At 27.9% G+C, this 24,740-nt stretch overlaps 5 protein-coding genes across 6 annotated transcripts; 3 read left to right on the forward strand and 2 right to left on the reverse strand.

Moving 5' to 3' along the window:
- Positions 1-416: 416 nt before the first annotated feature.
- Positions 417-1,633, reverse strand: LOC128960504 (V-type proton ATPase subunit e 2-like). 2 transcript variants are annotated; one of them, XM_054306603.1, is made up of 4 exons: positions 1,495-1,633; positions 1,311-1,423; positions 664-711; positions 417-591 (listed from the first exon to the last, which is right to left on the reverse strand). In XM_054306603.1, exons 2-4 carry the CDS (start codon positions 1,403-1,405, stop codon positions 498-500), a joined length of 237 nt encoding a protein of 78 aa, XP_054162578.1. In that variant the 5' UTR covers positions 1,406-1,423; positions 1,495-1,633; the 3' UTR covers positions 417-497. The 2 variants fall into 2 exon arrangements, with proteins under 2 accessions (XP_054162578.1, XP_054162577.1); XM_054306602.1 differs by having other exon boundaries at positions 418-591; positions 1,311-1,418.
- Positions 1,634-5,010: 3,377 nt separating this feature from the next.
- On the forward strand, positions 5,011-10,315 carry LOC128960637 (uncharacterized). The gene is made up of 10 exons (XM_054306765.1): positions 5,011-5,651; positions 5,713-5,851; positions 5,919-5,986; positions 6,109-6,201; positions 6,278-6,448; positions 6,510-6,984; positions 7,049-7,194; positions 7,341-7,559; positions 7,635-7,844; positions 9,833-10,315. The coding sequence occupies exons 1-10, from the start codon at positions 5,336-5,338 to the stop codon at positions 9,943-9,945; spliced, it is 1,950 nt and encodes a 649-aa protein (XP_054162740.1). The 5' UTR covers positions 5,011-5,335; the 3' UTR covers positions 9,946-10,315.
- A 178-nt stretch (positions 10,316-10,493) lies between these two features.
- Positions 10,494-13,561, reverse strand: LOC128960423 (transitional endoplasmic reticulum ATPase). Its single transcript, XM_054306496.1, has 6 exons — positions 13,334-13,561; positions 13,146-13,251; positions 11,514-13,079; positions 10,982-11,452; positions 10,772-10,929; positions 10,494-10,711 (listed from the first exon to the last, which is right to left on the reverse strand). Exons 1-6 carry the CDS (start codon positions 13,351-13,353, stop codon positions 10,636-10,638), a joined length of 2,397 nt encoding a protein of 798 aa, XP_054162471.1. The 5' UTR covers positions 13,354-13,561; the 3' UTR covers positions 10,494-10,635.
- Positions 13,562-14,020: 459 nt separating this feature from the next.
- Positions 14,021-15,194, forward strand: LOC128960658 (leptin receptor overlapping transcript-like 1). The gene is made up of 4 exons (XM_054306797.1): positions 14,021-14,372; positions 14,447-14,521; positions 14,576-14,774; positions 14,983-15,194. The coding sequence occupies exons 2-4, from the start codon at positions 14,481-14,483 to the stop codon at positions 15,094-15,096; spliced, it is 354 nt and encodes a 117-aa protein (XP_054162772.1). The 5' UTR covers positions 14,021-14,372; positions 14,447-14,480; the 3' UTR covers positions 15,097-15,194.
- Positions 15,195-17,737: 2,543 nt separating this feature from the next.
- On the forward strand, positions 17,738-23,314 carry LOC128960498 (protein patched-like). Its single transcript, XM_054306596.1, has 13 exons — positions 17,738-18,493; positions 18,554-18,746; positions 18,820-19,009; positions 19,122-19,191; positions 19,259-19,356; positions 19,412-19,910; positions 19,975-20,274; positions 20,362-20,451; positions 20,529-21,581; positions 21,647-22,237; positions 22,315-22,457; positions 22,534-22,936; positions 23,012-23,314. The coding sequence occupies exons 1-13, from the start codon at positions 18,338-18,340 to the stop codon at positions 23,312-23,314; spliced, it is 4,089 nt and encodes a 1,362-aa protein (XP_054162571.1). The 5' UTR covers positions 17,738-18,337.
- The last annotated feature ends 1,426 nt before the right edge of the window (positions 23,315-24,740 follow it).

Below are 24,740 nucleotides of genomic sequence, written 5' to 3' on the forward strand. Positions count from 1 at the left end.
AATTTGTATTTTACGGTAATATAATTAGATTTCTTTGTAAAAATCTATTTATGGAATATAATTGTTTAAAAATCGTTAACTCTATTTAAGAGTGAATAAATAAAAAACAATTTTAAAATATATAAAATAAAATCAATTTATTATTATTATTTTAATATTTATGTTACATTAAAAATAGAAATGTTATAATCAATACATTTTTCTTGTCTTACAATTAAATGACATTTTTTATCTAAAGATATTATAAAAATTCTATTCTAAATATTTGTATAAATTCTTCTATTTATTTGTGTTTTATTTTAACAGATTTGGTAAAAACATTAAATAATATTGAAAATAGACATTAATAACACTTCAAGTATTAACAATATTTAAATTTTAAATAAATATATCTAGTTTAAATATAAATATTTATTTGTAAACTTGACAATTATATAACAACTTGATTATAATAAATAAGTGGAAATATGTGTATTAAAATTGATCCAAAATGTGTATTAAAATTTATCCAAATACATCAAACTTAATGTTATATTTGACACTTGAGGTCCAAATAATGGGTTTAATTGTGCGATGAAAGTGCAAAGCCATCTAATAATTATTAATATTAATACCAATTTTAACATTCAGTCAATGCATTCAAATAGTCATCAAAACACTTACAGTACATAACAAGAGACGGCAGTCGTCACTAATACAGTTCGTGTGATTCTATCATTGATTTCAATAATTATTATATTTGGATATAATTTACAGTTAAATATCAATTGTTGGCATTCATTACATTTATTTAATAATAATAATAATAATAATAATACTGTAATAAATTTAATCAATTGAAATAAACATGTCGTATATTTATTTAATGCATAATTATTAAGTGTTCTCTAGAAATACATTACATTAAAACAAATATTTTCCCGATTAGCCACTTATAAGTTAAATAAAAGTCTATTCACTAAAACATGATCTAAGGACCCGATTCCCGATATTTTTATAATTATTAAATATTTAATGAGTTATTAATTTACAATTCAATATACATATAATCACTAAAAATTCAAATACTTGTCTGACATTCAATTATTGTTGAAAACTTCATTTTATACGACAATTAAACTATAAATTTATAGCTATATATAATATCATATGTTATAATATGTCAAACTTTGATCGTAACGTTAAATAGAAAATTATTAGCAATTATTTCATTAGATTTATAATATGATAAAATAGTTTTAATTTGTTTATAATAAACCAAAAATGTGTTTAAATGTGATGAATGCCAACCATTAGTAAGTATGACATACCCTTGATTTGGACCTTTGGGTACCAGAAATGGTAAAACAATGCCAACGACGGCCCAAATGGCTGTTATTACTATCGGACCCACAATTGCCGTCATTTTGACACTCAATCTATACTTAAATTATTTATCAAATTATAACTAATTATTCATTTAATTAATAGAAAAATTGTTAACAAATTACTTACAAATTCTAAACAAAAAAATAGATTTTAAAAATAAATCAAAACTAAATCAAAAGTAAATTAAAAAAAATATAATTAAATTGCAATCAAAACATTCAATGTTTTAGTGAATACGCCTTCAATTGGACATCAATTACGACAAACTATTGAACATTATTTGAAATAAATTTATAATAAATAAATACTGTATATATTTCATAGTTTTTTATACGATTATAAATTACTGTATAATTAACCAAAAAATTACTAAAAAAATTATATTTTATGATAATTAATTTAATTGTATAATAATAATTATTTATTTATTAAAATCTTAAATTTATAATAACTGCTATAAAAAAATTTAAATAGTTATGAAAATTTTGTAACGATTGAAAGATATTTATAATCTAAATAAAAATTTTATCAAAAAGTTTTTTTCTGCTTTAAGTAAATGGTATTTTCCAATATTTATAAAAAAGTTGATTTGTATGCTCTAATTATTATTAATTATTCATAAATTTGTTTCTAATAAAAATTAATATATAAATTACTGATTTCAACCATTTTATTTACTGCTTATATCATATATAAACTTTTAATTTGTGAATAAACTCAATTAATTTATACTTTTAATAAAATTTTAGATGTTTTCAAAATTCATATATACATATTTGTATATATAGTATGTACTGTATATTAATATATTAAATATGTCATTACTTTAACTGCATTTTAATAATTATTTGTAATAAACACTTTCGATTTAATTTTTACTAATTTAACACTAAAAAGTAATATTTTCACATTTAATTATTTTAAATTAAAGATGGATTTAAAATTTATTTAATTATAATTTGTTTTGTATTATATAGATATAATAGTTTTTGTGATTTGTGTGTTGCATCTATTGTTTTTTATATTTACAAAAATTGAATCAATAATTAACCTTTTCTAAAACAAATTAGTATCCTAATATCCTAATAAATTATTTTTAAATAAATAACAATTATGAAATTATGTAAATTATTTGTTTTATTAAAATTTTGTATTTTTAAATATTATTGTTGATTAATTATTTTAGAATACCCGGCAATTTAGAACTGGGATATTTTGTAGCTGATTTAGATACAAATGTTTTCATCAATTTTTTTTAAATAATAATAATAATCTTTATTATTAATCATAACATGTTGATTCAAATAAAAAAATATACATTATAATTATAGTATAAAATTGTTATAGAAATATGTATTTGATTTACAGAAAAATTGAGAGAAAGTTTTGTTTCATTTCAAACATCAGTTGCAACAGAATTGTTGAGTTAATGTTAAAGTTTATTAATATTATTTATTATTATCTGATTATTATATAATATAGTAAATTATTACATTATTAGACATATTATATTATATTAAAATTGTTACTGTATATAAATAAATACTTAAATAATTTAAATTATAATATTATATTAGATGATTGGTATATAAACCGTTATTTATATTTTATTATTATTATTACCTTAGTGTAATTTAGCATACGTAAATTTACACAAGCATTAAAATATTATAAATTATAATTTATAATATACTTTATTTATTATTTAACAGTTTTAATATAATAATAAATTGTAAGGGTTTAAAAAAGTCTATTATTGCAATATATAATGTAATTCAATACTAACAAAATATTATTTAACTACTTCAATAATATAGTCAAACTATTATAAATAGCATATCGTAACTTATTATAGTAAAATTAATAATAGGAAATGAAAATATTTTTATTATGATAATAATATTTATGATATATAAAGAATCACATTTGATTTTTTAATAATTTGAATGCAAAAAAATAAAATAACAGATTATTAAATATATGTTATAAAATATATTATCTTCAATTATTTTCACGACTCTCACTATAATTATTGTTTAGATGTAACATAAAAAATACAAAACATATAATGATATCAATTTATTCTTTCTTTTCTTACAAATGTTTTCATTATTTGAAATCATGTTTTGTTTTGAAATTCAAAGAAATCGGATCCGATATATATATATATATGTTATGAACAAACACTTGCAAACACTGACACTCTTAAACACCCGGAGATAGAGATAGGAATTTGTGATGAGTTAGCTATAAATGGTTTCTTTTATTTCTAATAATTTCTTTGAATTCAACTATTATTGAAATTTTATGCTTTAATTATAAAACTATATTATCATTAAAAAATGGTTTCGATATAAATAGTTAATACAATTTAATCACATTTTCTATTCAATTAAATTACTTTTATTTCTCAAATTTGTCAAAACATTTTTGCATCAAATTACTTGAAATATATCATATAGTATTGTATATTATTAATAATATTATATTCAATAGATTCATGCATTTTATTTATTTTGTAATTTGATGGCATAGTTTTTAAAATATAAAAAATTATATTTGTTTATCTAATAAATTTATAGAAGTATTGTTAAACAAAATTATTGACAAAATTTGCAATAATACTATATATACGATATATAAATACAGTACTTATACATAATATGATGAATCATAATGACTATTGTTGATCAATATTAACATTTCATTTTAACATTTGTAAAAATAATTCAAAACTATAAGAATCGTGTTTTAAAAGATAATTACATGAAATGTTAGGTGAGATGAATGTGAATCATATTTAGATGATATTATAAATCAATTAATGGATTTTTATAGATATTAATGAATAAATTAATCGATATTTTAATTGAGATTAAAATAAAATCTAATTAAATATAAATTATATGCAAAAACTATACACTAGTAGTGAGACGTGACTTATGTTTAATGAATTATTTTAGTGTTAATCGCTTGCAATGATTGCTATATTAATATCAATTGCAATACATTTTTATCTGAAAAACTTTAGTAATACATATGTTTGTGATAAGTATTGTGTTTTAGTTTAGTATATATAACAATAAAAAACATTTAATGTTAGTTTGGCTTCAAATTTATGTAATGAACAGCAAAATAGCCGTTCAATTGATAATAGAGAGGGTCTTAGGGGACGGCATTCACATGATGTCCAATAGTAATGTATTGTTGTATTACTACTACTACTCTATAATTATATGTCAACCATATTGTTGGGTGGAATAACCAATACTATAGCTATCATAATGTTCCCAAATACCAGACAAACATTACAGCAATTTACAGTAACTTTATTAACTATTGTTACTATAACTATGTTAATCAATATTTTACAAATAATAAACTAGTTTTATATTCAAACAATTAGAATAGAAACCAATTAATAATTAAATCTACAAAAGTATATATACTGTACAGTAGTAGTAGCTTTGTTTAATACTATAGGTATTTGAAATAATATAATTAGAGAAAACTTACGGGAAGTTTACGGGAAGTTTACGTGATGAAAATGGCTCAGTTTATAACTGGTATTATGTGTATACAGTGTATTCAATACTGTATAGTATATATAGTATATAGAGTTTGTTATGTAATATATGTTATGTTAGCGCTATTATACATATATTAGTGATATAGAGTATAGACTATAGTATATACAGTATACTGACTGACGAGTAATCATTGTATATAATAGTGATGTGAATGGAATGCAATGCTATTACTATTGAATGATAAATGAATGGATTGAGTGTTTGACTCATTGATTATGTATTGAATCGATTGACTAAACTATGGATTGATTGTAACAATTGATGTGAAGACCATTTCATCAAATATTATGACCATTTGATGTCCAAACCAATCAATCAATACCAATGACCACTAGGATGGCAATCACTGGATCACTCATTACAAGACATATTAATATATGATTCGTTGTCTATTTACTTGTCTAAAGATGTTTGACATGTCGAGTACCACAAGACATCCCACACACATACCAACACTTGATGACAACAACACTACTTCTTGGTGTCCATTCGTCGACATTCACTCGATGTATGCAAAAAATGTGGATAAAATGAGATGTCATCAAGACGTCCATCGGTTACATTGTGTGACCAACTCTTTGACAAATTTGTTTGCAAATTGGTTTAAACCAAAGTGTAGATCAATTAATGGGACTTTTCATTTAAATTTGTATTTATTATTAATGTTGACATGTATTGGATCAGTTATGACAGGTATTGTTGTAATTAATATGTCATTTATAGTGACCTAATATCTAACATATGATGTATACAGAGTGTCAATTTCCTCACAATTGGACCGGCAATTGGTTCCAGAAAGGAGTTCCAGACTCTATCAAAATATTCAATTCAAGTATCTCTGAAAAAGGCATTTGTCGACAAAGTAATGGAGAAAAGTTTCTCATTGAGAACCGGTAACTATTGATCACAAATAACACCAAAATATCGTATGTTTTTTATTATAATTTCTTTATTCTTTAGCAATGAGAAGTGTGTTCGTTGTCTTGTAATTAACGAAAGACATCCAAATTTACTTCAATATAAAGAAAGTAAGTGTTTGTCTTAAATGAAAATTTTTATCAAATTTTCAAACATAAAAACAGTTATACAATATTAATGCTATCATCAGATTTAGTTCCCTAACAGTTATTATTAATTTATTGATAATTAGCATTCAGTTGTCATCCAATTGACGGTCGATTATCTATAGAAAGTGTTTGTTCGGAGATCAATGGCGACGCACCGTTATATTCACTTTTTAAATGTAAGATATAGTTATACAATTGAAACTAACATACAGTATAAATGATATAATTATATTTTACAATATTCAACAACAGTGGACATACCTTCAGTCCAGTGCCCATTTCAAGGACCGTTTACTTTTAGCTACAGTCGAGGGTCGGGTGAATGTAAAGACCCGATCTCTCAAATCGATTCGTGTACTGATGACAAACATCTTCTTTTCCGATTCAAAGCTTGTGCTGATGTTCACGGATCAGAAAGCAGAGGTAAATCTGATAGAAATTATTTATTATTATTTTACTACAAATATTATATTTATTACTACAGTTGAAGAGTTGGAGTGTTTTGCCGATTGGAAAGAAGGTTCATATCGTTATTTAGTCGGAAAACTACATTATGATTCCGCTAAGACTGATGAAGATAAGTTCAGATGTTTTGTCTTCGACAAGATAAAGGACGCTCCAGAAGGTTATGAGATCGCCCAATCTGGTGACGCCACTTGTGATGGCCTTCTTTCACCGAAAGATGGTTCCCGCACAATGAAAATATATAAGACAATCGGTGTAATACCCAGATGTCAATTCCCAAAGTGGCTTACCTTACATAGACATTGGAAGTCATTGGATGGCTCTCATGTTTATGACTTCAATCGCAATAACAACTCATTCATTGTATATAATGTTACAAATATTGGAGAAGTCATTCGTCAGAGCCTTTGTATAAACAGAGAGAATGTCACGACCAGTGTCTCCAGTGATGCCTTTGATGTCAGTCAATATGTTGTGCACTTTACTTCTGGATGGTATGACTTCCGTATATTTATTCTAATAGTTTTCTAATTACTAATTATTTAATCATTTTTACAGCAAAAGTGGTTATATATGTTTAAGAATATTTAAACGTACGAATCATATAATTGAATTACAATACGGAAATTCAGCCAAACAGGCATCGGATGCCTGTTCTCAACATCATTTCAAACCATTTCACACCAAATACTTAACACTTACCAGTGAGTAATATAATTTACAAAATCTAAATACAATTACAGTAATAAAAAAATGTTTACTACCGTAAATTGTTTAATTATTTGAGAAAATTTTTTAGTAAAATTTATGATAATTTTGTATTTATTGTTTTTAACTTTACTTTAAATAGCTATGTCTCCCGACACATATGACTGTCCTTTTGAAGGCATATATGCAGTCAATGTTCCTGATGGAGGTATCTATAATAATGTAAATGATCGACAATTGATTCCCTCCAATGAGAAATCACTGTTATTATGTACTGGACATTCATTGTTGAACTCCCGGTGCAATTCCAATGATCACATACAACTCCAGTCCAAATGCGCTTTTAATGAAAATATTAGAAGTAAGATATAAAATGTGTATTTTAAGATTAAATATTAATTATATATTACCGTAATTATTGATAAATATTTAATAGATTTTAGATGTCGAGGGGGTTGGAGTGAAAACGGAACCAACTTTTTGATTGCCTCTTCAAATGAAGAAGGAATACGACAATACTGTTTTGCTTACGATCAGAGCGGACACGACCTCAAAATGACTATCAGTAGTGACACTTGTTTTAGGCGAAACACTAACTTTGCCACTTTCAGGGACAGTCACTTAGCACTCAGTCTTATTAATAAAGGTATGAATTATTTACTATTTTTATTTATAAATATTAATTTTAATTACCTGTAATTTAGACAAATAAAGTCTAAATAATACTTGTTCTATCACTTGTATAATTATCGGTATATGTTTATATAACTGAATATAAGTTAATCTACATATACTGTATTATAATTGTATCAAAATTTATCAATTAGTTTTAAAAAGTTTAGATATACTGTAGTTTTAATAATCACATATAAAATTGTTTAAAGCATATAAAACATATACAATAATTATTATTGGATACTGTGTATACATTTTAATTTTATTACATATTTTCTAATTTCATGTTTGATCAGAAGTCATCTATAGTTTTATGATTTATAAAACTACTAAAATTAGTGTTACATTGATTTATATAAATATTAATACATTTACAGTAGTGGTAAACATTACAAGCAAAAAATTATATACTTTTTCACAATAAATACTGTATATTTTTATAATTATAAGATTCAAATTGACGTAACTTTAAGTATAGATATTTAAATTGTGAATTAAAAAAAGTTTAAAAAGTTAATTTATTGCTTATTACTATAATATTTATACAGTAGTATTGTAATGGAAATTTATTTCAATCACTTAATATATTAATACATTTTAATACACACAAAACATATCGTAAAACTTTTTCAGAAATTCAACATAAAATTAATCGGAAAATAGTTTTTAATATAAAAGCAGTTAAGAATTCTAGAAAGCATTTCCATACGAACTCCTTAACCAAATTAAATATTTAAACCTAAATTTTTAGAGAGTTAACATTTCTTATTCTTAATTAGTTAACATTTTCTTAAAGTTCTTAGAGATAAAAATTTAAATGCAGATCACTTATACTTTATGTAATGTTTATTTTCGATTATTTACACAAATTTAAACTTAAAAATTAAAAAAAAATATTTAAAAAAAGTTTTGGACACCATTTTCTCTATGTTCCTGATAAAATAAACTTAAGAAAGAAAAATTTAAAAAAAATGTGTAGCAGAGCGTGGTTTCGAACCACTGACCTATATGTGGGACACCGGACAGACAGACTTATAGAATGGAGATATACGTAGTCAGGAGTTTGTGATCAATAGAAATGTCATTTTACTGTTTATTTCAATTGATTAACTAATTAATCGATATTTTGTTAATACAAGCAATTATTATAGACTTAATTCTATTTGTCAGATAACAGGTATTTTGAAAATATTTAATAACTTTTATAAATATTCTAATTTAGTTTTTCAGTATAATATCACTTATATTTTAACCAAATTATTAATTTTTCAAAATATTTTTAAGTGTATTATTAAAATTATTATATCGATAGACATTAACTATATAAACCATATAAACCAATTTGTTTCAATACAAAATTGATTGTCTCATTCAATAAAATAATTTATGAATTTTACTTAAGATTTTGATTTTCTAGATATTTTTAGCAAATAATTTTATAATGATTTAAAAGTTTTGCATATTTTTTCTGGAAAAAAATATTATTTGACTGCTAATAGTTATTTAAAATTCTAATATTTTTTAATTATATAAAAGGAATTTAGTTTATATTACAATATTTAAATAAAACGATTCACTCTTTTATTACATAAAAACATTATCAAACAAACTTTTAAATAAATTAAATTATACAATATATTTTGTTATGTTTTGGATTTAACATAAACCAAACATTATTGTATTAACATTAAGCGCACAATGAAACCAACACTTTGAAAACAACAATTGTATAGTTTATTATACGATGGATTACATCATATAATTTGTAACACATAGACAGTCATATTATTTTTTAGTGTTGTTTTCATTGTGCGCTTAATGTAATTATTAAATAATCAAATTCTAATTAAATATACTTATATAAGCAAAATTAATTATTACGCTCAGAGATTTATTATGTATTAATGTTATAAAAATTATTGAATATTTATTAAAATTGAAATTTAAAATACTTGATAGGTATGTGCAATCAAGTGAGATCCTATGCACACAAACGGCATATCAATAACATAGCAATTGTGGTTAAAACTATGTTTTTATTGACAACACACTACTTGTTGGTCACTCTATAAATCATGTGTTGATTGGACCTTCAGTTTAATATTAGTGATAATATTACAGTATTGCAAGTATTGGCTAATAATGGCAACTATTAATCGTGAATATAGTAATCAATTGGCAATAAGTCAATTACTATTGACATTTATATAACAAGTAGACAACAATAATTTTGGTGGTATTTGATCAATGGTTGTGATAATAAGTTTTAGTATTCAAGTGAAATATTGACAGCAAACCAATCATTTTTTGTCAATCTTTTACATTTGATTGCACTCGACGTTTGACAGTATTATTGAGCGCCACTACTCATTACAGCAACAATTAAATGACAATTTTTAGTGAAACTAGTCTTACCATTAAATTTTGTACATTATATACATTATAAATATATATATATACTATATTATATGAATTTGTAAATATATTGTAATTTATAAATAAATAATAACTTTGTGAAAATTTATTTTATATCTGTAATAAGACAACTGCTAAATATATTCAAAATAGCATTAATTTTTATTATTAATATATTATTAATTTAATATATATATATATAGTGACACTTGAATGGTACGATTTTGAATATAGTATTAATTATAAAGAAGTTTATATAAAAAATTAATAATTAAATGAACAGTGAATTTGTTTCCAATCATATGAATAAAAACATTGTCACTAAAATCTAAGTCTAACGGTTAGGTTTAACTGTAGAGATCGTCGTCATCACCTTCGGGTGCGAACTCATTGGAAGGATTAGCAGAACCCGATTGAGGGAATCTGTTAAACAATAAGTCATTTAATTAGCCATAAAACTTGATTACAAATTCAAAATAATACCTGAAATTAGTTCCAAATCCTCGACTTTGTTGCAGAGTTTGAGAAAACATTTCATATTTTCTGATGTCTGCATCACTGACGGAACGACGAGCAAACTTCATAGACTCTTCAAAGTGATTGCGAGTGATTTCGGGAACTGGATCTGTCTCTTCCACTTCCTATAAACAAAACAATTAGTCATATTTTTAAATATTTCCTATAAATCTATACCATAGCGGCCGCATCGGGTTTGTCAGCCCTTTCCTTCTCTCTCTTAATTTCCAATTCAATAGACTCTCTAATAGCCAGTTTGCAGGCGCGCTGACAAATCTCTGTTAGATCAGCGCCACTGAATCCATGCGACACTTTGGCCATATACTGCAAATCCACGTCATTAGCCAATGGAGACTTACGAAGGTTCGCCTTAAGAATTGATTCTCTTGAGGCCTCATCGGGAAGAGGAATATATATCAATTGATCCAAACGTCCGGGTCTTAAAATTGCGGGATCAATGATATCTGGCCTATTGGTTGCTCCAATAATGAAGACATTCTTCTTACTACTCATACCATCCATTTCAGTAAGAATTTGATTAATAACTCGATCGGCAGCTCCACCGGCGTCTCCAACACTTCCTCCTCGAGCTTTGGCTATTGAGTCCAACTCATCGAAGAACAACACACAGGGAGCAGCTGCTCGTGCCTGAGATTAAACAAAAATTAAACAAATATATTACCGTAAGTATAAAATATATCATTCATACCTTATCAAAAACATCGCGAACATTGGCTTCACTCTCTCCAAACCACATTGTCAACAGTTCCGGGCCTTTGATTGATATGAAGTTCGCTTGGCATTCATTTGCAATTGCTTTAGCCAAAAGTGTTTTACCACAACCAGGCGGACCATAAAATAGTACACCTCTTGATGGAGTCATTCCAAACTTTAGGAATTTGTCGGGATATTCCACGGGATATTGAATCATCTCTTGTAGTTCTTTCTTGACATTAAGGAGACCACCGATGTCTTCCCAGGTCACGTTCGGTACTTCTACAACAGTTTCTCTTAAAGCAGATGGACTACTCTTTCCAAGAGCCCAACGGAAGTTATCCATTGTAACGGCCAAAGAGTTAAGAACTTCTGCATCGATTTGGTCGTCTTCTAAATCTATTAAATCCATTTTTTCGCGAATCTGTTGCAAAGCCGCTTCAGAACAAAGAGCAGCTAAATCTGCGCCAACAAAGCCATGAGTTTCAGCAGCCATTCGCTCCAAATCCACGTCATCTGCGAGTTTCATGTTCTTTGTGTGAATACGTAATATCTCTAGTCTTCCGGTTGCGTCAGGTATTCCTATATCGACTTCACGATCAAAACGACCGAATCTTCGTAAGGCCGCATCGATACTATTTGGTCGATTGGTGGCCGCCATAACTATAACATGCGATCTTTGTTTAAGTCCGTCCATAAGTGTTAACAGTTGAGAAACAATACGTCTCTCAACTTCTCCGTGAGTCTTCTCTCGTTTTGGTGCGATTGCATCCAATTCGTCGATGAATATAATTGCCGGTGAATTCTTTTCTGCTTCTTCAAAAGCTTTTCGTAAATTGCTTTCCGACTCTCCGGCCAATTTAGACATAATTTCGGGACCATTGATCAGAAAAAAGAAAGCACCCGTCTCATTGGCCACAGCTCTGGCAATCAATGTTTTGCCAGTACCGGGTGGTCCATATAATAAAATACCCCGGGGAGGCTTTACACCAATAGCTTTAAATAGACTCGGATGACGAAGTGGTAATTCAACCATTTCCTTGATTTGTGCCAATTGCTTACGACAACCACCGATGTCATCGTATCCAACAGAATTAAGTGAATCCTCTTCTTCCTCTCGTTTGATAGGCTCACCCTCACAATGAATTACAGTATCGGGAGCCACAATACAAAATGGTGACGGATCAGTCTCTACCACCTTAAACTCGATAGCTCTCATGCCTCCTCTTACTATAAAGAGATCGCCTTTATGTATGGGTCGATAAGCTTCAAGAAAATATGGCCTTAAATAGACATCAAATATACTGCCGGTAAGGCCTTCAACCGTGTCGTCGATTGGAAGGACATGAATGCGTTTGCCGTACTTAACGTCAGGACACGGCTGAACACTTACAACATCTCCCAAACGGACGCGAAGATTATTACGAATGCATCGATTCATTCGGATCTTCTCATTAGGACACGAGTCGTCCGACAACACTATACATACTGTTTCCCGCCGTTTCTTACCCTTTAAGAGTACGGTATCCCCTCTAAAGAGTTGCAATTCATCCATCTTTGACTACAATCACATCCAATCATATTTTCATAACTAATGACAATTAATACAATTAGTTTATTATATTACCTGAGATAAGGCCACCACAGAGTTGTCATCATTGGCCGCTTCTTCAACCAAAAGCCGATTTGGCTTCTGTTTCGTCTTCAATATAGCAGTCGCTAAATCTTCGGGACTAAAGAGGAAAAATGACAATTAATTAAACTATCAATTGTTTGTCTTTGAAGACGACCGGCAATCAGTCATTAATAACATACTTTGCCTTTTTATCACTCATTACTTCACTTTCAATGCTTTAGTCTTAACTTTAAACAGATCCTCACCAAAGATGATACTAATAGTGACCACAAGTGATGTACAAAACAAGTGTCGGTTTAATGACGAGTAATGTCTAGAATTGACTGAATTATTGTTGAGTCACTCAAAGTCTATACTAATAATACATTTATTCACTTATAATATCAATGACTACTCATATGATTAGAGTCTGCGCTCACATACTGTACACTGACTTCTCGTTATTGTTAAACGTATTCTATATATGAATCGTATGAATCATACATTCAATTTTGATTCAATAAAAAACTATTAGTTTAACAAATATTTAACAAATTTAACTATTATTTATAAATTGTTTAAAAATATATATTAATTTATTAAATCAAAATGACTCGCAATTAACTGTTTAAATGTTATGCTTATACTTAAAACTATTTGTAATTACAGTGTATTTAATCAAATAATTAAAGTTTGAAAAAGTTATCAATTAATTAAACTTTTTTATGAAATGCTATGAAATCAAGTGAATAAACTCCACTCTATTAGTAACATATTATTTGTATTAAACATTGATTTACTTTTATATTAATAATATATACAATATATGTATAATAATTGATAAATTGATCCAACAGTTGATCCACTTCTTAGTCGTCATTTGTGTTTTGGATTATTGTTTACTTTCACAGACAACACATACAACACATACAACACAACAGTATTAATGTAATAAAGCAATGAATGATAAGATTATTGATATTAATATTAATAATATTTTTGCGATTAAATGACTAATTAAGTGACTATAGTATGAAAAGAGTATTGATTTGACATTTGATTGTTTGTCAATATTTGTCACACATTTATAATCATTGCTTCAAATTATGGCCGGAATTAAAGGTTTGTCACAATCGATGGTCACTTGATTTTCATTGATATTAATGCCAAATAATATGTCATTTCATGTGATATCTCGAAATTTGATGAATTATTTGACTTTTGTTATCCAATTATAGCGTAAGTAAAATATGAAGTTTTCAAACAACACTTCAAAACAATTGTTATTAAGATATAATTTGTTTGTCTTTTAGTTTGGTTTTATTGGCTTTTCTCGGATCAGTTGGTATGACATTAGTAGTGTTGGGATGTGCTCTGCCATCATATAAGTGAGTGATATATATATATTTATATATATAATGATTATATATAATTATTTGTAGTTCTTGGTGGCCATTCTTTGTGGTGATCTTCTATGTTTTGGCTCCATTGCCTACAATAATAGCCCGAAGATATCAGGACGACGTCGGCTCGAGTAATGCTTGCAAAGAGTTGGCTCTCTTCTTGACGGCCGGTATTGTCATATCTGCATATGGATTGCCAATTGTCTTAAGTCGATCACCGATTACTCCAACATCTGTTGTTAGTATTACACTATTTGTCACATCATTTAATTTACGTTTTTATTATCATTTTATTAATATAATATATTTGATAATAGTGTTTTATTTTTATTCAATTGTTTTGATAAATTACAGATATTTTTTGTTATTTAAATATATTATTGTTTTCTATTGAATATTTAGTGTATATACAGTATATATTGACAATTATTATTTGTTATTTGCAGATCGAGACCGGGGCCTGTATTTTAGTATTGTTTGGAAATACAGTCGTATTTTTAACAATATTAGGATTTTTTATTGCTTTTGATAAAGACGATGACGGATATAATATGTGGTAATTTATAATACATTAATAATATATTGAATGATTCACCACTTGTCACACGATGTTCACAACAGATCAGATGATCTAACTTTTAATCAGATCACTAATAAAGTGAAAATTCATTATAATATTTCATTATAATATTATTTTTATTTTAAATAAGTTTATAAAAATTATTTTTTATTGTAAATCTTTTACTTAATATAAGACTTATTATTTGATCCCAAATTATGTGTTATTTTTAGTACAGGTATTTTGTAAGTTAGTATTACCGATAATTTAATATTTAATGAGATTAATAAAGGTTTGTGTAAATTATTTTTATTTTATAAGTTGATTCAATATATTTTATATAAAATTAAGTGATTATAATTAATTAAATTAATATTTTCAAGATTTACAATTATATATAAATATCATTTAATAAAAATGTGTATTATATATGTATTATTAATATAGTTTATGAAATTTAAGAAATGTAACTTTAAGTATGTTTGACTGTATTTTTAATATTAATTACCGGTAAACTATTGTAATTTTAGTGTCGTTTAAAACATTTAGGAAACTAAGCTATAGTATAGTATAAATTTACCGGTAAATACTATCTATAATAGCAAACATGTACTCTACTCTCTATACATATTTTAAGTGACACTTAATTTGAATTTTCATTAATATACAGTTGAGGACAAATTGATATCATACTCTTTGTGAGTTTATTTCTAGATAAATATTTGTAAAATTTTGATATAATGAAAATAATTTCCAATAATATACAATAAAATTATCTTGAATAATTTTTAAATTATAGAAATTTAAATGAAAAATTACAAATTAATTACAATCAATAACTGACACATAAACAAACTCCATTGATCTCAACATTGATTGGAATATGATTTAAGTTAAATTAATGTTGAGACTAATGGAGTCCTTTTAAGTGCCATTCAGATGATCACATAAGTTATTGATTGTAATTATTATATAATTTTTTATAATTTAAAAACTTTTCAAGATCATTTTTAGAAAATTTAAGGATATATTTATAGGGAGATTATTTTTGTTATATAAAAATTTAACATATTTTGTTATTAGGTTATCGAGCTATTAACCCTCAAAGAGTCGGTTAAAATTTTGGCATCAACTGTATATGATATATACTGTATATATACTGTATATACAGTAAATTATATATAAAGTTTCATTTTAATAGAATTGAAATTTGTTTTTATAAATATTTTACACAAATTAAGTGAAATTTGATGAAAAATAATTTAAATAATTATTTGACTAAAAATGGTATTAATGGAGATATTTGTGAAATTGTAAGACAAGTAGTTTTTGGCGGACAGAAAGGCAACGGAAAGCCGACAGACAAGAGAAGAGCGAAACTTATTTTTCAGTTGAATTGATAGCTAATACTTGTCTATAACTAATCGATTCTTTTCAATACAAGTCAGAGACCACCACATAGTGTAACCAATAATCAGATTTTCTAACTTTATTTATAACCTTTCAAATGAAATATACTTTTCTTTACAATTCAATTAGATATCAAATATAAAAATATAAAATAATGTTTACGACTAAAAAGTGATTGTAATAATACATTAAACATAACAAACAATCTATTATTTAAATATTATTTCAATCTAATTATCAATAGATTTTACATTAAATATTTTGTTTATTTTTGTTGTTTTAAACTCTTGTGTGTCCTATCATATGATTTACATTTATACTACAATTTACTGATTACTTAAAGGACATAATTTTTTAAGTGAATAAAGAGTAATAAAAAATTATTTGAATATTTGTTGTTTAAAACTAACTATAAAATTATATTAATTGGATTTTATGTTTGTAATTGTTTTGATTGCAATGGTTGTAATGCAAACAATTTTTGGAGATTAAAGATTGATATTCATATTCATCGGTATTAATAATTGAATGAATATAAATAAAAAGCAAATAATATGAATCTTATGATTACCCGTTGGAGGCATTGAAGGGATCGTTAGGTGGCGTCCATTGGAGACTGGATTGGATGTATTGTGCGTTTAGGGAATGATTTAATGGGACCACCCAAGGATTTACCTACATATACTACTCGGTTATATGAGATATATATGTATATACTATATACCATACCAGTCAATAGCATTGGCTTAACAACACAGTCAGAGTAGGGCTCCTCTCCTGGTCTTATAGTTATAGATTGAATGGTTGTATAGTTATATTGGTGTAGTCTTGATGGACACTCTCTTGATATGTGAATCTGGCGTTCATGACCTCATCCGCCACACACAGAGCACACAGAGATCTATATTTTAAGTTTTTATAATACGCTAGCATTTGAACACAGACTGTGCCGCCTGTGCTCTGCCTGTGCTTAGGCTATGCCAATGCATTTGAATATCATAGGCATAGGATTGCCTCCTAAGAGTAGTTTGAGTGCCCCTGTGATCCCCATGTGACCCCCCTGTGATCCCCCACACCTCTTGTGTGGTCCCTTTCACTCTTAAACTTGTTGCGAGACTAAGAACTACAGTCAATGCTTGAGATGGTTTAACCAATGGAAAGACATTATCAGAGTAATCAATCTTCCGTGAAATGAAGGCAACCAGTGATAGGATAGACATAACCAAAGTTAGGGCGAGTCAATGGTCACAACACGGACTGGTGGTCACAATTATATTAGCCTTCCTTTATAACTTCATCAGCAGCTCAGGCACCACAACCAACATTACCAGCGCTACAAACACTACCAAAACTACCCCAAAGACTGCAAGTTTTGACATAACGTTTAATAAGTAGTAAAGCGGTGAACATAAACTCGTATTGAGTTTTAGCTTAACTTAAGCTTAAGTTTAGAGAGTGAGAGAAGAGAGAAAAGTTAAGCACAACTTATAACTCAAACTCAAGTGAACCTCCAATACCTCGAAGACAAACATACAGAAGGAGAGGGAGAAAGAGAGAGAGAGAGAGCACTCATAGCTATACACTATTGAGCTCTTCTCTCATCACAGCACTTGTGGAGTCCGTCTCACAACTATTCACACCATTGTATCAAATATTGAATCAACAACTTAACCACTTTTGGTAGCATTTCTTGCATTTTATCGCCAATGCTAACCATTATAACCATTTGGTCACATGTGAACCAATTAGTTCTTAAATGAGTAACAATTCGTGCCATTTGTGTTTTACAAGAGGTCCCAAACAGAGATGGACGCCATCCAAGTCATGTCTTTATGATAATAATGATTACGACAAAGAAAGACTTTGAAAGTTGTTATAAATGTCAATTGTCTGATCCGAGTGACCACATAGACAATCAAATCAATGACAGCCTTCTCACCCGGACTTCTTGGGTCGACGCGAGCACTGCTTTAGCTCAGATCCATAAGGTATACATAAACTCATGTTTTATGATTTATTAAACAATATTTTTATATTAATTAATTTAGGGAAAGGCATCGGGAAATGCTTCGGCACTTTGGCTCAGAGCTAAACTCCAGACATATCTCTATGATTTGGGACATTTCATACAAAGAAATGCCGGAAAAGTACTGTTTGTGGGTCTTCTGGTGCTCATTACCTTCTGTGTTGGACTCAAGTCAGCCGTAATTGAAACTAATGTCGAAAGATTATGGGTTGAGGGTAACAATTATTAAAAATATTTATCATTTTTATTTTTTCATAATTTATATATAAAATCAACTCATGATTTTAGAGGGCGGAAGACTCGAAAAAGAAATGAAATACATAAGAACCACATTAGGCGATGGCTTCGGTAGTACCAATCAAATTGTCATCCAAACACCTAAGAGTACCGGAGCCAGCGTTCTTCATGAAAGTGCACTTCTACTACATTTGCAGGCCATGAAAGTGGCCACTAAAGTAACAGTTGATATGTTTGAAGTGTAAGTATTGTTATAAATTAAGTTTAAACATTTAGTTTACTGTATGTTATTTGTCGTCAAATTGAAATTATTAGTAAAATTAATAATTGTTAATATGATATGATTATTATAGCACTTGGAGACTAAAAGACATTTGCTATTCTCCAAGTATTCCCAGTTTTGATACTCATTATATCGATTCTGTAAGTTATCTAAAAATATAAATGTTATGCGAATATATTAATAATTTTTATAATTATAATTAATTAGATGCTTGAAAATATATTTCCCTGTGCTATAATCACACCGTTGGACTGTTTCTGGGAGGGGGCAAAACTATTGGGTCCTGAATTTCCAGTTCCCATTCCGTTAGTTAATATAATATAATTTTATGATTTATTTTACTAATTGATTGTTGATTAGTGGTCTCGGCATAAGCGTTCAGTGGACTAATTTGAATCCTGAATTACTTATCGATACAATGATGACATCAATGCGAGCATCTGAAGGTCAACCAAATAGTTTCCCATTTTCAACATTAATTAAATTCATGAAAAGAGCGGGCATTACATCAGCGTATCAGAAGAAACCGTGTTTAGATCCGACAGATGCCAACTGTCCCTCAACAGCACCTAATAAACAGTCGGGTCAAATAGTAGACATTGGCGCTGAATTGACAGGTGGGTGCTATGGATTTGCCACCAAATTTATGCATTGGCCCGAAGACTTAATTGTTGGCGGAGTTAAGAAAAACAAAACGGGACATATAGTTAAAGCCAAAGCTTTACAATCAATTATTCAATTGATGGCCGAACAAGAAATGTATGACTTTTATCAGCACACATATAAAGTGCATAACTTGGACTGGAGTGTCGATAAGGCCCGTATGATATTAGAGGCCTGGCAGAGAAAATTCTCAGAAGTGAGTCTATACTTCACTATTTAATTCATCTTTTATTAACTAAATTTGTTATTATAATTAACAGGAGGTCCAAAAGTTTACAAGTAATGACCATAACCTCAAACATCAAGATATTCATCTTTTTACGAGTACTTCATTGATGGATATAATGAGAAACTTTTCAGATGTCAATTTCATGAGAGTTGCCATCGGATATGTCTTGATGTTACTCTATGCCAGCTATTCCCTGTCCAAGTGGAATAACGATAACGAATCGTTTAGTATATTAGGTATAACTGGTGTCATAATCATCGGTCTATCAGTTGCCGCTGGACTTGGCTTCTGTGCCTTAATTGGCTTATCATTCAATGCCTCTACAACTCAAGTATTTATTTTGAATAATATTTAAATGTTTTTTTGTACGATAATATGATTTTAAATTTGATATAATTGCTTACAATTAACAATTTAGATAATACCATTTCTGGCACTTGGCATTGGTGTTGATAATATGTTTCTATTAGCGCACACTTATTCACAAAATTTAAAAACACCGTTTAAGGTATAATTTTACTATACTATAATATTTTTAATTGTAAATTGATATATATATATATATATATATATTGTTAATTACAGAATAAGAGTGGTGAATGTCTTAAACAGATCGGATCCAGTATATTGTTGACATCATTTGGCAATATCTGTGCCTTTTTGGCCGCAGCTATCATTCCTATTCCAGCTCTCCGTTGTTTTGCACTTCAGGCTGCGATACTAATTGCCTTCATATCAGTGTCTGTTATATTTCTGATCCCAGCGGTGGCCACCATTGACATGAAAAGATGTCGAGCTAATAGAAGAGATAAATGTCTTTATAGTAGTGTCTCAAAGAGTGACAGCAAATCCAGTGCTAATCAACTGAAATCGAGTCACAGAAAACTGTTATTAAATAACAAATCATCTAATATTAAGAAGAGTATAGTTCAGGCGCCGCCACCCGACCGATCACATGTGGTCACTATCATAGCGTCCGATAAGAGTTCTAAACAGCCTTTTCTTCCTAAAATAAATGACAATATATGTAAATGTACTGCAAATGACAGTCAAGTGCGAGAACAATGTGCTATCAATGATGAAAAAGTGAGTCAACTGTGCAAAAATGGTCACAAATACACTTTAGCTTATTTTGCGGACAATTTTTATGGACCTCTTCTGCAAAAAAAACCTGTGAAAGTGTGTGTCGTGTTCTTGTTTTTAGCTATACTTATAGTTAGTATTTCAGGTGTGATTAGAGTCGATGATGGTCTCGATCTAACAGATATAGTTCCGCGAAATACTATTGAATATAGATTTTTAAATTTTCAAAGAAGATATTTTAGTTTTTTTAATATGTTTGCCGTAACTCAGGGGAACTTTGAGTACCCAAATAACCAGAAACTTCTTCATGAATATCATCAATCGTTTACTAGAGTCGGACCCATCATTAAGAATGACGACGGAGGTCTCCCTGAGTTCTGGCTGACTATGTTTAGGGACTGGTTGTTGGCTCTACAAGAAGCCTTTGATAGGGACTGGAAGAATGGCTGTATTACTCGTGAAAATTGGTTTCCAAATGCATCCGATGAAGGAATACTCGCTTATAAACTATTAGTTCAAACTGGAAGAGTTGACAATCCTGTTGATAAATCATTGGTATAATTAATATATATTTTTATTGGTTTCAATTATTCAGTTTTTATATTGTTGTTTTTTAATAGGTATTAACTATGCGATTAGTTGATGATATGGGAATGATTAATCCAAAAGCCTTTTATAACTATTTAACTGCTTGGGTATCAAATGATGCATTAGCTTATTCTGCATCCCAGGCCAGCTTTCGACCCGAACCCCGACAGTGGATACATGTGGCTCAAGATGTTGAGTTAAAGATACCGAAATGTCAACCATTAATTTACGCACAAATGCCATTTTACTTAAATAATATGCGGACAACAACTGAAATAACAGAAACTATTCAAGAAATTCGTGCCATTTGTCAAAAATTTGAAGACAAAGGACTGCCAAACTTTCCGACAGGAATTCCTTTCATATATTGGGAACAATACGTTAGACTTCGGTTTTATTTATTTTCATCACTAGTTGTCGTATTGGCCGCAATATTTGTAGTGATCAGTGCTTTTCTGCTCAATCCATGGACCGCAACATTAATTGTTGTTATGCTAATCATGATTGTCATTGAGTTGTTTGGTTTGATGGGTCTTCTCGGTATTAAACTAAGTGCTGTTCCCGCAGTAATCCTAATTGTTTCAGTTGGTATCGGTGTTGACTTTGTTTCGCATTTAACATTAGTACGTATTATTTTGAATAAGTATTTAAATAAAATGTTGAATAAAACTATTAAATTTGTATTTTGAAATAATTACAGAGTTTTTTGATGAGTATTGGTAGCCGAAACCATAGGATGCAAATGGCATTACAGCATATGATGACACCCGTAACTCATGGTATTATCTCAACATTGTTTGGTATCCTAATGCTGGCCTTTTCTGAATTTGATTTCATCATAAGGTTTGTATTTTATTACTATTACATTAATAGTAGTCATTGATAATCTTATGGTATATATTGTATATATTTTGCACAGATATTTCTTTTATGTGTTGGTCGGTGTTGTAGTGTTGGGAGCTCTCAATGGATTGCTATTACTGCCAGTTTTGCTGTCAATAATAGGTCCTCCACCCGAACTAATGCCATTTGATTACGAAGACCGCATCCCAACTCCATCTCCGGTTTCTTCACCGACTGTCAGTCGCAAAAAGTTACGCTCAATGAACGGCACATATTTTACACGTCGTTCATATCCAAGAGTTCAGTCAGAAATATCTCTGTCGACGATATCAGAAGAGCAACAATCATACCATTCATCTCATGAAATTGTTGTTCAACCAGAATTTGTTGTCGAGACCACTACCATAACTAATCCCGTGAATGGTTGTACACAATCTCAAACTACCTCAGCATCAGTTACGCCCACTTCTTGTAATGAGGTAATGTTGTCAAAAGTGAAAAATGAAATAAAATATATTAAATAAATTAAATTTTATTTTCTATTATTATTGCAGACGACCGCATCTGAGAGTCCCACGCCATCGACAGATCGCGAGAGTCCTGCTATGAGTGAAAGTAGCGGAACCTCTTCAATGAGTGATAATAGTTGTGGTACCAAAACATCACTACCTCCTCAAGGTTTAAGTCAATTACAATCACAGCATACGGTGACCACCAAAGTGATGGCCACTGCAAAGCTTAAAGTCGAAGTTCACGCGCCTTATATTGAAAGAGATTTCAATTACAGCGGCAATAGTCGGCCAAACAGTCGCAATAGAGATCATTCCCGAAGACATTGTCGCTCTGCCGACACTTAAATTTATCACTCATTTAGTTTCCATCAATTTTAAGTTATTATCATTACAATCATTTGTTCATTTATTCACTTAAAATACATTTATTAAACAATTATTTCTAATGAATTTATTTATTGTTTGGAAGCTTTTTACAAAATGTTATGTTAAACGAATTTTATGTATCATAAAATGATTATTTAAAATAATTCATAACTATTATTACTAATATTATTATAAAAAAAATTGATGAACCGTTCAATTTTATAATTATTTATTTAAATCATTTGACATCATTTATAAATATTAAATCATCGTTTGATTGTTTCATATAATTGTATATAACAAAAATAATTTAGACTTAGAAGTAATTTTTAGAATTAATTATATTTTTTTGGAAAAGAGGGTATTTTTCACTTAAATATCATTTTATTTTTATTTATTATTGAAAAGATATTATATATATATAAATATATTATATTTATATAAATATTTTATTTACAATAAACTATTTGTTAAAGTGCTTTAAATTATGTAATTTATTATATTTATATTAAATAATTTATTAAATTAATGTATTATAATAATAATAAGAGATTGTTTATAGACTGTTAATAAAGAATATATGTTAGCAGTATTAGTATAACTTTTAATTAATTTTTACTAAACATAAAATTTTATATAATAATAAATAATAATAATAAATTACTTTTCATAACTTTAACCAATATACAGTATAATGTTATGAAATATATTGTAAGATCATATTGTATCGTATTATACAAAAAATATTAAATAATAGTATAAAAATTAATATAAAAGAATTAAAATATTTTTTAATTGATTTGTATAAATAATATTATTTAAATTTATTAATAACAGAAAATATCTAAATTAACACAAGTATCTCATAAATATAATATAGTTAAAAGATTTTTTTTTAAATTATTCCTAATTTTAATTAAAATTACAATTTATTTTAAACTTAATTAGAGAATTAAATTGACATAAAAAGTACTTCTATTGTAACGGAAAGAAACACTATAACATAAAATATAAATTTATAGTAATTTATAACTTTTAAATGACATAAATTTATGATACAAATAATTGATTTTAGATTTATACTTGATTTATGCATGTTTTTATATTAAATATTAAATAATTATTAATTAAAAAATTAGTTAAAATGTCTATTTTTAATCTATTGCTATTGAGTTTTTAATTTTATTAAATATTATATACTGTATATCAATAAAACAACTTTTTAACTAATTTTTTTAGTATTATAAAATTACTATATTTATAAATTCTAAATGAATATATTTTTCATATTTAAATAATTGTTGCGCAGGTTTTTTTTTTTTTTGGTTTAGAGGGGGGGATACTGGAGTAATTGACCAAAACCTCGAAAAATCTTGGTACTGATTGGACTTTTAAATGCTATTTT

Source organism: Oppia nitens, unplaced genomic scaffold (assembly GCF_028296485.1).
Source record: "Oppia nitens isolate AA-2021 unplaced genomic scaffold, nextdenovo-longstitch-racon4-pilon3 scaffold4_pilon_pilon_pilon, whole genome shotgun sequence".
NCBI classification, from domain to species: Eukaryota; Metazoa; Arthropoda; class Arachnida; order Sarcoptiformes; family Oppiidae; genus Oppia; species Oppia nitens.